Raw genomic sequence first — 13211 nt, forward strand, 5'->3', positions numbered from 1 at the left:
GCTAAAACACCACGCCGCACTTGCAAAGCGATGGGCGGAGCGTCGTTGGGGGAGGCGGGAATCAAAGTACGCAAACACCGAGTCTCACTTTTTTTATTCCGACTATAAACTGTAATTTTTTTGAGACCCCAACAGAATTAATACGCAACAACGAAGCACTATGAATTTTTCTGTGCTTTTCTAACGTTGTTTTTTTCATTGTTTTTGGAATTAACAAAACAAAATAAAAAATTTTGAAATTAGCCCTTTCTTATATCCTGAAAGTTTGATCAAAATTTGAGGTGCCGAGGTGTTGCGGTTCCCTTGTTCAATATCTACCAATTCGTTAAAGTGAGTCAACCAATGTCTGCACTTAAAACTCAATTATCTCGGTTCTTTGGAGAAATATCAAAAACTAGTTAACTGATAAAATATAGAAAATATTATGATACACAATTTATCAGTTGATAGCTTTTTGTTATCTCACACAAAAACCGAGATATTTGAGCTCAAAGTTAAGCACCGCGCAGCTAGCTGTGCTGGTAGCGGCGTGGCTATTAACTTTGGTCCTATTTATCTTAGCTCCTATAAACTATATCAAAATTTTGTCAACTGACAAAATGTTTACCATAATATCAATAACATTTTATCAGTTGATAAATTTTTGATATCTTTCATAGGAATCAACATAATTGAGCTCAAAATTGAGCGCCGCGACCGCGTAATTGTGCCGGCAGCGGCGAGGCTATTAATTTTAAGCTCACTTATCTCGGTTCCAATTAGAGATAACAAAAATCTGTCAACTGATGAAATATTGAAAATCTTATGATAAACAATTTTTTTGTGGGCAACTTTTTATCATCTTTCACTGGAATCGAGATGAACCGGCTCAAAGTTCAATTTTCAGAAAAGCTTGGACAAAAAGTTTGTGTTGAATGAAATTTTCTGCGACATGCTCACAATGAAAGACGGAGACTACCGTTATGGAAAATGCTATGAGCATTTTGGTCAGACTTGGTAAGATTTCTACTGTGCGAATCAGTATAAATACCATGAACACTCTCATTGAACGAAAAACTTTAGGAGGATCGTTGTGAAACGACAGGACAATTATCTGGGTGTCTACATGGGAATTAATAAGCTAGGAAACACCGAGAAATGGTCTGCGGAGACTTTTCACTCATTGGAATTGAGTGTGGGGCGTGTGTGCAGAGACACCATAAGGCAAGAAGGCAACTTTGATGGTTACAATATGTATGGAGCACTCAAGTTTTGCACTTGGCAAGAAATGCAGAACCGCTGGTTGGTAGATGGAAAACTAACTGTGAAGGCTGAAGTTCACATTAGAAAGTTGGCTGGGTCTGTCAAGCCGAAACTTATCGATTTCGACGCCAGTGCCAAATTCTCAGATTATATATTGGAAGTTGGAGGGCAGAAGTTCCATGTATTGAAGCAAGTAAGACACATTACTCCAATTATTTGTTAGAGTTTTGATTTTTTATGTTTTCCATCTTTTTGAGCTCATTACCAGCTTCAGAATGAGCCTAAACACGACTAGGATCCGCAGACTTCGATTTTTCATGCGCGTCGCGGTTGTGCGTTGCGTGTCCGAGTGAAAAATTAAAATGGAAGGATCCTAGTCGTGTTGGGGCTCATTTTAAAGCTGGCAATAATCTCATAACAGTGGGAAACACAAAAAATTCTGACAAATTTATGAAAGTTTTGAGTCTTGGAGAAAAAAGTAGGCGAGGCGGGTGCTCACTTTCACGTGGCATATCTCCTTGGGACTTGATTTTTTGTGAAAGTTGTCAATTACAAAAATGAAGTTCGAGTTTTGTTTAGTATAGTCTGAACTTTTCAGACAATACTTGAAAGTTTAACGGACTACTGTAGGCTTTTGAAACTGGCAAGTTGGCCCAGACGGTGGTTGGGCCGTTTTTGGACAGTTTTTGACATAAATTTCATATTTCAGCTACTCGCCATGCGATCTCCATACTTTGAAGCTCTCTTCTACGGAAATTTCACTGAATCCACAAAAGACGCCACCGAACTAAAAAATGTGGATCCAAATGACTTCCAGAACTTCCTAGAAGTCCTTCACGGAGAGTACAAGGCAATTGATGGTACCCATTACTGTAAAAAAAAGAGCTTGATGTTGAAAAATCGATATTTTCAGACTACACTTTGGAGGGTATCATGCTCTTGAATGATGTCTATGATGCGAAAACCGTTGCAGAGAGATGCCAAGAATTTTTGATGGAGAAATCGCAGCTTAGTCTGGTTAAAAAGCTGAAATTAGTCTCTAAATATAAAAACGATGAGCTAAAGGTGAGTAACATTGAATTTAGGAGGCTTTTAGCTTCAAAATGAGCCTAAACATGACCTACTTTTAAAACATTGAAATTTTCAAAATTTCCATAGGCCCTAACTTTTAAAATTTGCCCGAATTTTGATTATTGATAGTTTCCATCGTTTTCAGCTTTTTATCAGCTTCAAAACAAGCCCCAATACGACTAGGCGCCGCCCATATAGGAATTTCCCTTAGACACGCGACGCACGACCGCGACACGAAGCGCGCTAAAAATCAAAGAGCCTAGTCGTGCTTGGGCTCATTTTAAAGCTCCCTGTAAGCTGAGTTCAAAAATACTGTTGAAATTGGGAAATTTTGAATTTTAAAAAGGGTTTTCCAGGAAAAACTGCTATCTGAAATCAAGACCTTGGAGAAGTACAAAAGCATCGTGGCAGACGGAGTGGATGATTTTAGTCTTGATGTTGCCCAGGCGCTTCTAAAGAAGTCTCTTAGTCTTCAGTGATCTCTTTCTCACATTTCTTTATCAATAAATATCAATATTTTGATTTTTCTGCTATTCGAGTCAATTTTTGAGTTTTCCTCTCCCTTCTATTTCTGGTCTTTTTTTTTCATTGAATTCAAAATGCCTAGAATAGGTTTGAAATTTTCGATTCCTAAGTCTATTTTGAAGATTGCTCATCTTTAAAAAAACACCATATATTCAAGGCTGCATGTGAGAGAGAAAATACTTCTTCTGCTGCTCGTCGTGTCTGCGTCTCTTCTAGTTCTCTTGTCTCTCACCTGATCTGTTGGCAACCCTCCTCGCAGCCTTCTCCTGCTGCTGCCAAATTGATTTTCCTCTTCTTTATTTATTTATTTATTTATTTATTTACGATTGCAAGAATCGTGGAAAAAAAAAGGAAAAAAACATTAAACATTCTTCTTCTTTTTTTTTTCTTTCTTGCGCTTTCTAATTCTCTTTTTCTAACTATCTCTACATTTCAAATTTCCCGCTTTTCAGAATGTCCCAAGAAGGCGTACCGGTAAAAAGAAGACGGGAAAATGATCCCGATGAACAACCTGAGCTTAGAGAACTCATAGAAAAGAATGTGAGATTTTTTTTCCTAGTTATGGAAACTTTTTTGAATCATTTCAGATTTCCGCTACACAAAGATTAAGACAATGGTGACCGATCAGATCAAGAAAATGGAAATGAATGTGAGTACTTTTAAAGAAAATGCTGGACGTTTTTCCCATTTTTTCAGATCACAGAGATTAAGGCAATGGTTAACAATCAGGAAAAGAATATTCTGAAGAAAATGGAAAAGCTGGAAACTCAGATCAACGCGGAGAATAAAGTAAGGCAACCAATGTCTGCACTTAAAACTCAATTATCTCGGTTCTTTGGAGATATATCAAAAACTAGTTAACTGATAAAATATAGAAAATATTATGATACACAATTTATCAGTTGATAGCTTTTTGTTATCTCACATTTGGGTCTTGAAAAGTTTTAGAAAGTTATTACTCTCGTCCGAAATCAATGCACGTTGCGGCCGAAAAATTACTCAAAATCGCATCGTCGGTCGCACAGCGAAAAAAACAAATTGATGCAAGCGCCTTTAAATACCGTACCTCGGACGTTTTTTATTTTGGGTCCTATTTGGCTGTTTTTTTCTTTTTATAAGAAAAATAAATTGAAGATTTATAAGAATTAGACAGAAACAAGCGAAAAAATGAGAGAAAAAGGCAAAAATTCGATAAATGTTGAGGTACTGTATTAAAGGCGCGTGCAATAATTTGAAAAATACAGTAAGGTTCTCTCTGTGGGAGCTAAGCTCCGCCCACCGTTGTTTTCTCGGCCGCAACGTGCATTGATTTCGGACAAGAGTACTAAACATTTTTTGTTGAAAGAGGTCAGCTACAAAAGTAGGTCACATTACTCCAATTGTTCTGAGAATTTCAGAATATACTGAACAAGGATAGATCATCATTTTTGTAGTTGACAACTTTTCTGTAAAATCGAGTCCTAGGAAGATGTGCTACGTAGAAGAGCCCTGCTGGCGTCTACCCCTACGGAAGGGGGGGCGCATGTGCTCACTTCCACGTGGCATATTTCCCTGGGACTTGATTTCTCAAAAAAGTTGTCAACTACAAAAATGAAGCTCGAGTTTTGTTTAGTAGTCTGAAATGTTCAGACGAATCCAAAACACTTAAACAGACTACTGTAGGCTTTTGAAACTGACAAGTTGACCCGGACTGTGGTTGGGCCGTTTTTGGACCGTTTTTGACCCAAATTTCATATTTCAGTTTCTCGCTATGCGATCTTCATACTTTGAAGCTCTCTTCTTTGGAAATTTCACTGAACCCACAGAAGACGCCACCGAACTGAAAAATGTGGATCCAACTGACTTCCAGAATTTCCTGGAAGTCCTCCACGGGGAGTACAAGGCCATAGACGGTACCTTTCACTTGATTTTTTGAATGTTAAGAAGAAAATCGATATTTTCAGATTCACTTTGGAAGGAATAATGCTTCTGAATGACGTCTATGACGTGAGAACCGTTGGAGAACGATGTCAAGAATATTTGATGGAGAAATCGCAGCTCAACGTGGTCAAAAAGATGAAATTAGTCTCTAAATATAGGAATGAGGAGTTGACGGTGAGTATTGAAATGGGAAAAATTAAATCCGAGAAGTTTTCAGCTTCAAAATGAGCCCCAACTCGACTAAGATCTGTCCATTTTGAAATTTCACTTTGGATACGCGACGCACGACCGCGACGCGCAAAAAAAACCAAAGTGGGTGGAGCCTAGGCGTGTTTAGGCTCATTTTGAAGCTCTTAGCAAGCCAAGTTAAAAAATTTATTTGAAAATGGGAAATTTTAAAATTTAAGCTATTCTTAACCCCAAAAATCAATTTTCAGGAAAAACTGATATCTGAAATCAAGACCTTGAAGGAGTACAAAAGCATCGTGGCAGACGGAGTGGATGATTTTAGTCTTGATGTTGCCCAGGCGCTTCTAAAGAAGTCTCTTAGTCTTCAGTGATCTCTTTCTCACATTTCTTTATCAATAAATATCAATATTTTGATTTTTCTGCTATTCGAGTCAATTTTTGAGTTTTCCTCCCCTTCTATTACATTTCTGGTGCGTGTTTTTTTTTCAAATTTCCATTTTTCTTGGATTTCCAGAATGCCTCCAGCAAAACGAAGACGTGGAAATGGTCCGGCTGAACAGCCTGATCTCAAAGAACTTATTGAAACAAATATGTGTTTTGAAAATTTTTAAATTCTGAAGAAATCGTTATTTTCAGATTTCAACTGCTACACAAGAGATCAAGACAACGGTTCACAATCTTGAAAAGCAAGTGGGAAATGTGTCCAAAACGATTTTGGAGAAAATTGAAAAGATTGAAAGTCGAATGGACCGGCAGAACAGCTCCAAGGTACTCTAGAAGCCCATGCTCACTTTGAGCTCAATTATCTCAGCTCCCATGAAAGATACCAAAAATTTGTAAACTGATAAAATATTGGTGATATTATGACAAACAATTTATCAGTTGGCAGATTCTTGATATCTTTTATAGGAACCCAGATATTTGAGCTCAAAGTTGGCGCTAGCCATGCGGACAGCTGTTAACTTTGACCCTATTTATCTCAGCTCCTATTAGAAATACAAAAAAGTGGTCAACTGATAAAATGTTTATCACAGTATCAGTAACATTTTATCATTTGATAACTTTTTTTATATCTCTTATGGGAATCGAGATAATTGAGTTCAACCATTCAAAACTTTTCAGAAGAGTCCGGAAAAGACATTTGTACTGAAGGAAACGTTTAAGGATGTGCTAACAATGAGAGAAGGGGACTACTGTGATGGAAAATGTCATGAGCATTTTGGTCAGAATTGGTGAGCTATCTACTAGAGGTCCCTTTAATAGAAGGGCATTTCGGAACCTTTATTTTACAGTTTAAATAATTCAAAAATATAAATTTTGAAGCTTTGGAGGTAATACGCCGTAAGCGCTCTGACCCTAAGCTTTAAGCCAATTTATCTGGGTTCCTGTAAAAGATATCAAAAATGGGTTAACTAATAAAATGTTGATGATAATATGATAAATATTTTATCAGTTAACAGTTTTTTGATATCTCTCATAGGAAATGAAATAAGTAACCTTAAAGTAGGCAGGTAGCCAGGCCGGAGGGTTGTTCAAAGGCGCGCGGCTGCTCTAAATGCCTGTCAAATTTGAGGCTATTTATTTCGGTTCCTGTGAGAGAAATCAAATTGTAGTCAACTGATAAAATGTTGCTGATATCATGATAAACATTTTGTTAGCTGATCACTTTTTGATATATTTTACAGCAACCGAGATATGTGGGCTCAAAGGTAACAGTTTGGGAGGGATGTGAGGATTTTATTTGGGTGCTTACAGTAACCTAGCACATCACGAATGTCGAACCTTCAGGTTTCTGGGAATCAAACGCAACGAGGATTATCTCCTAGCTTACTTGGCATTGAAAAAGAAGCCAAACGCGGAGAAAATCTATGTTGAAACGTCTCAGGAGATTTCGATAAGTGTTGAAAACCGAGATCGGATTTCGAAAACGGTTGAGAATCGTTTCAAGAGTGGCGGCGTTTTAATGTACCGACTTCTCACTTGGAAAGATATGGAGCAACGATATGTGAGAGACGGAGGTGTCCATCTGGAAATCGGAGTGAAGGTTAACAAAATGGAAGGCCCAATTCGATCGAAATTCCATCAATTCGGCGTTAGCAATGAGAAGTTCTCAAATGTCATTCTGAATGTTGATGGGCACAAGTTTTATGTGTTGAAAGAGGTAGGTCAAATTATTCCAATTGCTTTGAAAACTTCAGATTATACTAAAAATGGATAGAGCTTCATTTTTGTAGTTGACAACTTTTTGAAAAATCGAGTCCTAGGGAGATATGCCACGTAGAAGGGTCCTTCCAGCGACTAACTCTGGTGGGCGCGCCTTGGAGGGTGCTCACTTCCACGTGGCATATCTTCTATGGAACTTTACGGATTTGTCTGAAAATTTTACAGTACACTGAACAAACATAGAGTTTCATTTTTGTAGTTGACAACTTTTTTGAGAAATTAACTCCCAGAGAGATATGGCACATTTTCAAAAATAAGCGATAAATTTGCAACTTTGTTCAAAGACGACATTTTTTGGCTGTCTGAGAAACTAGGTCAAACATTTTTAATCAGTCTCAAAATTTCAGAAAATACTAAACAAAATTAGAGCTTCATTTTTGTAGTTGACAACTTTTTGGAAAAATCAAGTTCCAAGGAGATATGATAATTTTTTTTTCCAAAATGAGGCTTATTTTTACAATTTTGATCAAATATGACTTTGTTTTCGCTGCCTGAAAAGAGAGCTTCATTTTTGTAGTTGACAAATTTTTTGGAAAATTAAACTCTGATATTTTCAGCTCCTATCAATGCACTCTTCCTACTTCGAAAAGCTTTTCACTGGAGGATTCCAAGAATCCGAGAAACCAGAAGTCACACTTAAAGAAGTGGATCCTCAGCATTTTCAAATCTTCTTGGAGCTAATTCACGGATATTCAGCGCTTGATGGTGAGTTTCTTTTATTTGTTTCTCTGATTTGTGGGATTTGAAAGTTTTCAGACTCTACCGTCGAAGGAATTCTTTTGTTGAATGATATCTACGACGCGAAAATTGTTAGGGAGAATTGCATTGCATTTTTTATGGAAGGTTCAGATATGACGGCGGCTAAAAAGCTGCAATTGGCATCGCGTTATCAGATTGATGGGTTGGCGGTGAGTTTTGCAGGTTGAAATATCCAAAAATATAAATTTTGAAGCCAGTTATGACACTCCAAACCTTAAACTTCAAATCCATTTATCTCAATTCCTGTAAAAGATATCAAAAAGTGATTGACGAATAAAATGTTTATCATGATATCAGCGACATTTTATTAGTTGACCACTTTTTGACATTCCTCACAAAAATTGAGATATAATGGATCAAAGTTGACAGCCATTCAGAGCTGCCGCGCGCCCTGGCGGCTTGATCGGCTACCTCACGCAGCTGCCAACTTTGAGTTCATTTATCTCGGTTTCCGTGAATGATATCTAATGTGATTAACGAATGAAATGTTTATCACAATAAAAATACCAAAAAGTTGTTAACTGATAAAATATTTCTGACATTATGATAAATACCGTATTTCCTCTAATAGAAGCCCACCTCTATTTGAAGCCCACCCTCTAATAGAAGCCCACCCTCTAATAGAAGCCCACCCTCTAATAGAAGACCATGGGCTTTTTCTCAACTTTTAAATTTCTCAATTTCTGATTTAAAGAGTTCCTGAATATTGAATTTTGAGATTCTGGAATCTCAGAATTTCATCAATTCGGAAATTTGGAGTTTAGGATTGCAGAATGAAAACTTCAATCAAAGTTGGGGGATGCTAAAACCGTGGTTACGGTAGCATAACTTGGTTTAAACTTCATTTTTCTTCCAGAAAAAAACCATATCGGAAATCAAGAATGCGGAGGAGTACCGTAGTTTGGTGGCGGAAGGAAAGGATGATTTCAGTCCGCCGATTCTCAAAGCATTGCTCGACAAAGCATTGACTTTTACGATTTTGTGATTTTTTGTTAATTGTTGTTTTAATGAAGTTGTTGTTAATGTTAAGATTTATTACAGTAGGAATTTTTACAGCATAAAAAGTTAAAAAGATTTGAAAATTCGTAGAATTTGAGAAAAAAAAATTGAAAACAAAAAAAATAGATTTTTCCGGATTTTTTAATTTTTATCGAAAATTCCGAAAAATTTTCATCGTTGATAGTCCCAACTCCGATTCCAACGTATTCTTATGAGATTGCTCATCTTTAAAAAACAATAGACCCCGACAAGAGAGATTGTTCATCTCACGGGGTTGCAACAGCGCACAGGGTTTGTTTTTTTACCTTTGCAAACCCGCTCTATTGATAAAGGGGTGGGGCTAAGCTTTTTCAAATTTTCAAAAAGGAAAAAATTCTCCCCTAAAACGAGAGATCTTGTTCCGGTGAAGAGACGCAGAAAATTTCGGTGAAGAGACGAAACTTCGGTGAAGAGACGCAGACAACGAAACAAAACGTTTGATCCTCAGCCATCAATTTGGCTGCGTTCTCATGAAGGCGCGTTTGAAAAGGTAGAAAAACTAACACTGTGACTAGAGGGCCGAGTCGACTCGAAAATCGATGATTTTTGTCGACTTTGAAAATCGACACAGTCGACATTCAAAAATTCGAAAAGGCTATTTGTCGATGAAAATCGAACTTTTCGTTGTCGATTTTTGTCGATTTTGCGTCGACGAAAATCGACAAAAGTCGATTTTGCGTCGACGAAAATCGACAAAAGTCGACAAGAATCGACGAAAGTCGACGAAAAATCGACTTTTCCGGACTTCAAAGTAAAATTTCACCTCGAGAAATGTTTTTTTTCTAACTTTTTGAAGAAATCATTGTAACAACTTTATTTTAGAGTAACAACTTTATTTTTATGATAAAAAACAAATAGTGTAAAACTTAGTTTCAACGGGGGTACAAAATATGATGGCAAGGAAAATAGAAGAAAATTCAAAGCGACAAAATTAAAAAAAAAGGGAAGAAGAAGAACAAAGTTCAGCATAAGGAATTAATGTTTCATTATTTGGGCCAAATCGTTTCCAAAAGTATCATCGTTATGCTCTCTGGATTCGTAATATTCTTCGCCTTCTGAGTCATCATTCTCGTCGTCACATTCGTACTCTTCAGTCGTCGACGTATTTTTCTTCGTAGATCTGAAGAAAACTCAGATTTTGAGGAAAAATAAACTTTAATATCTTACTCCAAAGTGGCCAATGCCGCACAAAGAAGTTGCTGGTTAAGAGTCTTCGGTTTCATCCTGTTTCTTCGGCTATTGTTAACGATGGAGCCGCAGACACTATAATGAAGTGGTCACGTAGTTTTTATAAACCGATTCCCACCTAAACAATCTTTCCACAATTGCACTAGACTGCGTGGGCGAGAGGAAATGCAGAGCGATTCTTCGAAGAAGCGGGAATCTATCTCTGTGAGGTCTCCAAAAAGTAACTGGGTCAGAATCCAAGGAAAACAGGAAACTGTCCTGAAGTATCATCTGCAAGAACAGCGGGTTGAAATCTAAGATTTCATGGGTCCTTCCATTGCGAATGCACTAACGAATCCCAGCTCTTTTTCTCTTTGAACATTGCTCATCGATCGATTCCTTGAATTCGATTTTGTTCTGATCAATCCATTTTTTTCCAGCAGATTCTGTATTCCTTTTTGTCGCTGATTGGGAGCTACGTATCACATGGCGAATAGGAGACCAAGTCGGTGCTATGCTCTTGAAAGGTTTTTGATTGTCATTTTTTTTAGAAGATTTGTTGCTCATCTCCCATTGTCACAAGTGTTTTTTCTGGCTCCCCCGAGTTCGCGCTCAGAATTCAAAAACCCACTGGTTTTTAGTTACCATCTGTAATAGAAAGTACAGCCTTTTGGAACGTTGGGGATCACTGCTTACCATAGCGCATCTTGGAATCTTTGCGCTGACAGATTATTTTGAAATTTCAGTCTCAAATCACCTTCTGATCTCCACCGTCGTCATGTTCTGATTCCCTCCAACGCGCTTCTTTTGATTTGAAGTTCGTTCGCCGATCCTTTTCTGATGTGAAGCGCTCGAGCATATCTGTACCAGCAGTCTTCTCGCGATTGATGAGTTTTTGAATTTTTGGGCAATCCACACTCTCCAACGTCGGCTGGCTCTTCCGATCCCAAATTTTCGTAGAAATATGGGTACTTGAAGTGTCATCGCTTTCTTCGATTGTTTCAAATACTGATTTTAGATCGTTACCTTGACTGGAAAACACAACTCTCGACAATAAAAAAAAACACACGCACACACCTTGGCCGCAAAGACAAGGATTTGCTGACCTTTTTTCTTCGACTTTGAACGAATTTCCTGAAACAATTCAACTTTTGAACCGTGAAAACTCAAGCGAAACTCATATACCTGCTGTGTCGCTACGTTGCCGTGCTAGTGATCCATCGAAAAAAAGGAGGGAAAATTTTTGAATGAGTTGGATAGTGAGAGCAGACTTTCCGAGTTCTTGAGCTTCAAGATTTCTTCTTTCGTTTCCTGATCGATTTTCGAGTTCTTACTGCTTCCGATGTTTTTTTTTAGCCTGCAAAAAACCGATTTTCAGCTGATTTCCCACCAGAAGAATTTCTCTACTTTCACAAAAGAGAACCTAGATTTGAAATTTGGCACCGAGTCAAGTTTGGAGGCGTCGCGTGTCTGCGTAGCGGTCGCCAGCTGAATCTCTTGCGGCTTTTCCATATTCTCACAGCTCTTTATCTGCAAAAGTATATTTATCATGGCTTTTCATTCGAATCCCGACGATTTGTCGTCAAATTTAGCTCTAAAACCGCGGAAATCTCACATTGCGCGTAGAATAGGAGACACGATTCTGCAAACACCGCCGCGCAAAAGTGCACACTTCGCGACAGTCGAACTTTCGAGAATCATTTTTGGCCTATTTTTGTTCATTTTTTGTCGATTTTCTTGGTTTTTTTTCAGCGAAAAATTGAAAATATGTTGAAAAGTGTTCTTAGAAGATGAGATGTAGTAGCGGCAGTCGAAAAGTCTGCTCTCACTATCCAACTCATTCAAAACTTTCCCCGCGATTTTTCCGATCTGAAGCAAGCACCGCTAAGCAGCGACACATCGGGTATATGAGTTTCGCTTCAGTTTTCACGCTTGAAAAATCGATTTTTTCAGAAAATTCGCTCGAAATCTGAAAAAAAGGTCAGCGAGTATTCTGATTGTCTTCGTGTCTGAGTTGTGTGTGTGTGTTTTTTTGTCAACATTCATGTGTTTTAGTCAAGCAGAATCGATCTGAAAAGAAGTGTTTTCAGAATGACAACAAAGAGCTCCGGAAGCAATCGAAATCAGCGATGCCACTTCAAGTACTCAGACTTCAATCAGGCGCTGGAGAATGAACCCGATCGTCGAAAATACATGATTCTGGTACAGTGTTCGTGCGTTTTCAGTGAATTTTTTCATCACCAAAAGATTTAAACTCCAAATTGTTTGATGAAAAATAACAGAAAAATCAACGAAGATCATTGAATATTTTCAGGTTTCCCATGATAAGAAGATCGGCGAACGAACTTCAAAGAATCTCTTGGAAGAAATCAGAGCAAGAGGTCTGTAGTGATCGGATATGGATTTGATACGATATCTTCAGGACAATCTGACTGCAATGGATTCCGAGATGCGCTATGGTAGGCAGTGATCCCCAACAAGGTCGTATTTTCTATTACAGATGATAACAGAAAAAAAACCCGAGAGGTTTTCTAATTCTGAGCGCAGCGAAAAATGAAAGACGGTTTCGCCCAACACTAGCCATAGTGGGAGAGGATCAAGAAGTCTGCTCAAAATCGAAATCGAAAATCTGACAACAGCATAGCACCGACTGGGTTTAATATTCTTCTGATGACAATCAGCGCCGAAAAGGGATACAAAAAATGCAATAAAAAAATGGATTGAACGAAAACAAATGGAACTCGAGGAATCGATCAATGAGCAATGATCAGTGAAAAATCAGGCGGAATTCGTTTGGAAAAAAAGGAAGATTAAAGGGGGACTCTGACCAAAAATTTTTATTGCATTAAAATGTGTTAAATTTTATCTATTTTTCGAATATTATTGCGAAAAAATTCAAAAAAATCCGAAATCCCCGAAAAACGGCGTTGAAAAGGAAGAAAGTTCAAAAAAAGGTGCCGCCGGGGGACGAGGATTTTCAATGAGAAACCTAGGCCACGGCAGCGGGCGCCTTTCCTACGTGGCAAATTTTCCGGATTTTTTTCAATTTCATGTCCGGCAGATAAAAAACGAAAAAA

At 37.9% G+C, this 13211-nt stretch overlaps 4 protein-coding genes across 4 annotated transcripts in view; 3 read left to right on the plus strand and 1 right to left on the minus strand.

Annotated features, from left to right (window-relative positions):
- CBG15853 overlaps positions 1 to 2792 on the plus strand; it is a gene marked incomplete at both ends in the record, with an annotated part of 7407 nt that extends 4615 nt beyond the window's left edge. Inside the window, 3 exons of the mRNA XM_045241426.1 lie at positions 887 to 996; positions 1063 to 1435; positions 2670 to 2792. Coding sequence (XP_045095811.1) covers positions 887 to 996; positions 1063 to 1435; positions 2670 to 2792 — 606 coding nt within the window. The remainder of the gene's footprint in view (positions 1 to 886; positions 997 to 1062; positions 1436 to 2669) is intronic.
- A 499-nt stretch (positions 2793 to 3291) lies between these two features.
- CBG15852 lies at positions 3292 to 5318 on the plus strand (the record flags this gene model as incomplete). Its single annotated transcript, XM_045241427.1, has 6 exons — positions 3292 to 3378; positions 3449 to 3487; positions 3535 to 3627; positions 4352 to 4412; positions 4721 to 4932; positions 5196 to 5318. The coding sequence occupies 6 exons, from the start codon at positions 3292 to 3294 to the stop codon at positions 5316 to 5318; spliced, it is 615 nt and encodes a 204-aa protein (XP_045095812.1).
- Positions 5319 to 5462: 144 nt separating this feature from the next.
- On the plus strand, positions 5463 to 8914 carry CBG15851 (the record flags this gene model as incomplete). The annotated part of the gene is made up of 6 exons (XM_045241428.1): positions 5463 to 5539; positions 5584 to 5715; positions 6736 to 7108; positions 7728 to 7875; positions 7927 to 8078; positions 8786 to 8914. The coding sequence occupies 6 exons, from the start codon at positions 5463 to 5465 to the stop codon at positions 8912 to 8914; spliced, it is 1011 nt and encodes a 336-aa protein (XP_045095813.1).
- A 1028-nt stretch (positions 8915 to 9942) lies between these two features.
- Positions 9943 to 11646, minus strand: CBG15850 (the record flags this gene model as incomplete). The annotated part of the gene is made up of 6 exons (XM_002640528.1): positions 9943 to 10087; positions 10135 to 10230; positions 10274 to 10425; positions 10892 to 11165; positions 11212 to 11268; positions 11525 to 11646. 6 exons carry the CDS (start codon positions 11644 to 11646, stop codon positions 9943 to 9945), a joined length of 846 nt encoding a protein of 281 aa, XP_002640574.1.
- Between the last annotated feature and the right edge of the window lie 1565 nt (positions 11647 to 13211).

Source organism: Caenorhabditis briggsae (genome assembly GCF_000004555.2).
Source record: "Caenorhabditis briggsae complete genome, chrI, whole genome shotgun sequence".
Lineage (NCBI taxonomy): Eukaryota > Metazoa > Nematoda > Chromadorea > Rhabditida > Rhabditidae > Caenorhabditis > Caenorhabditis briggsae.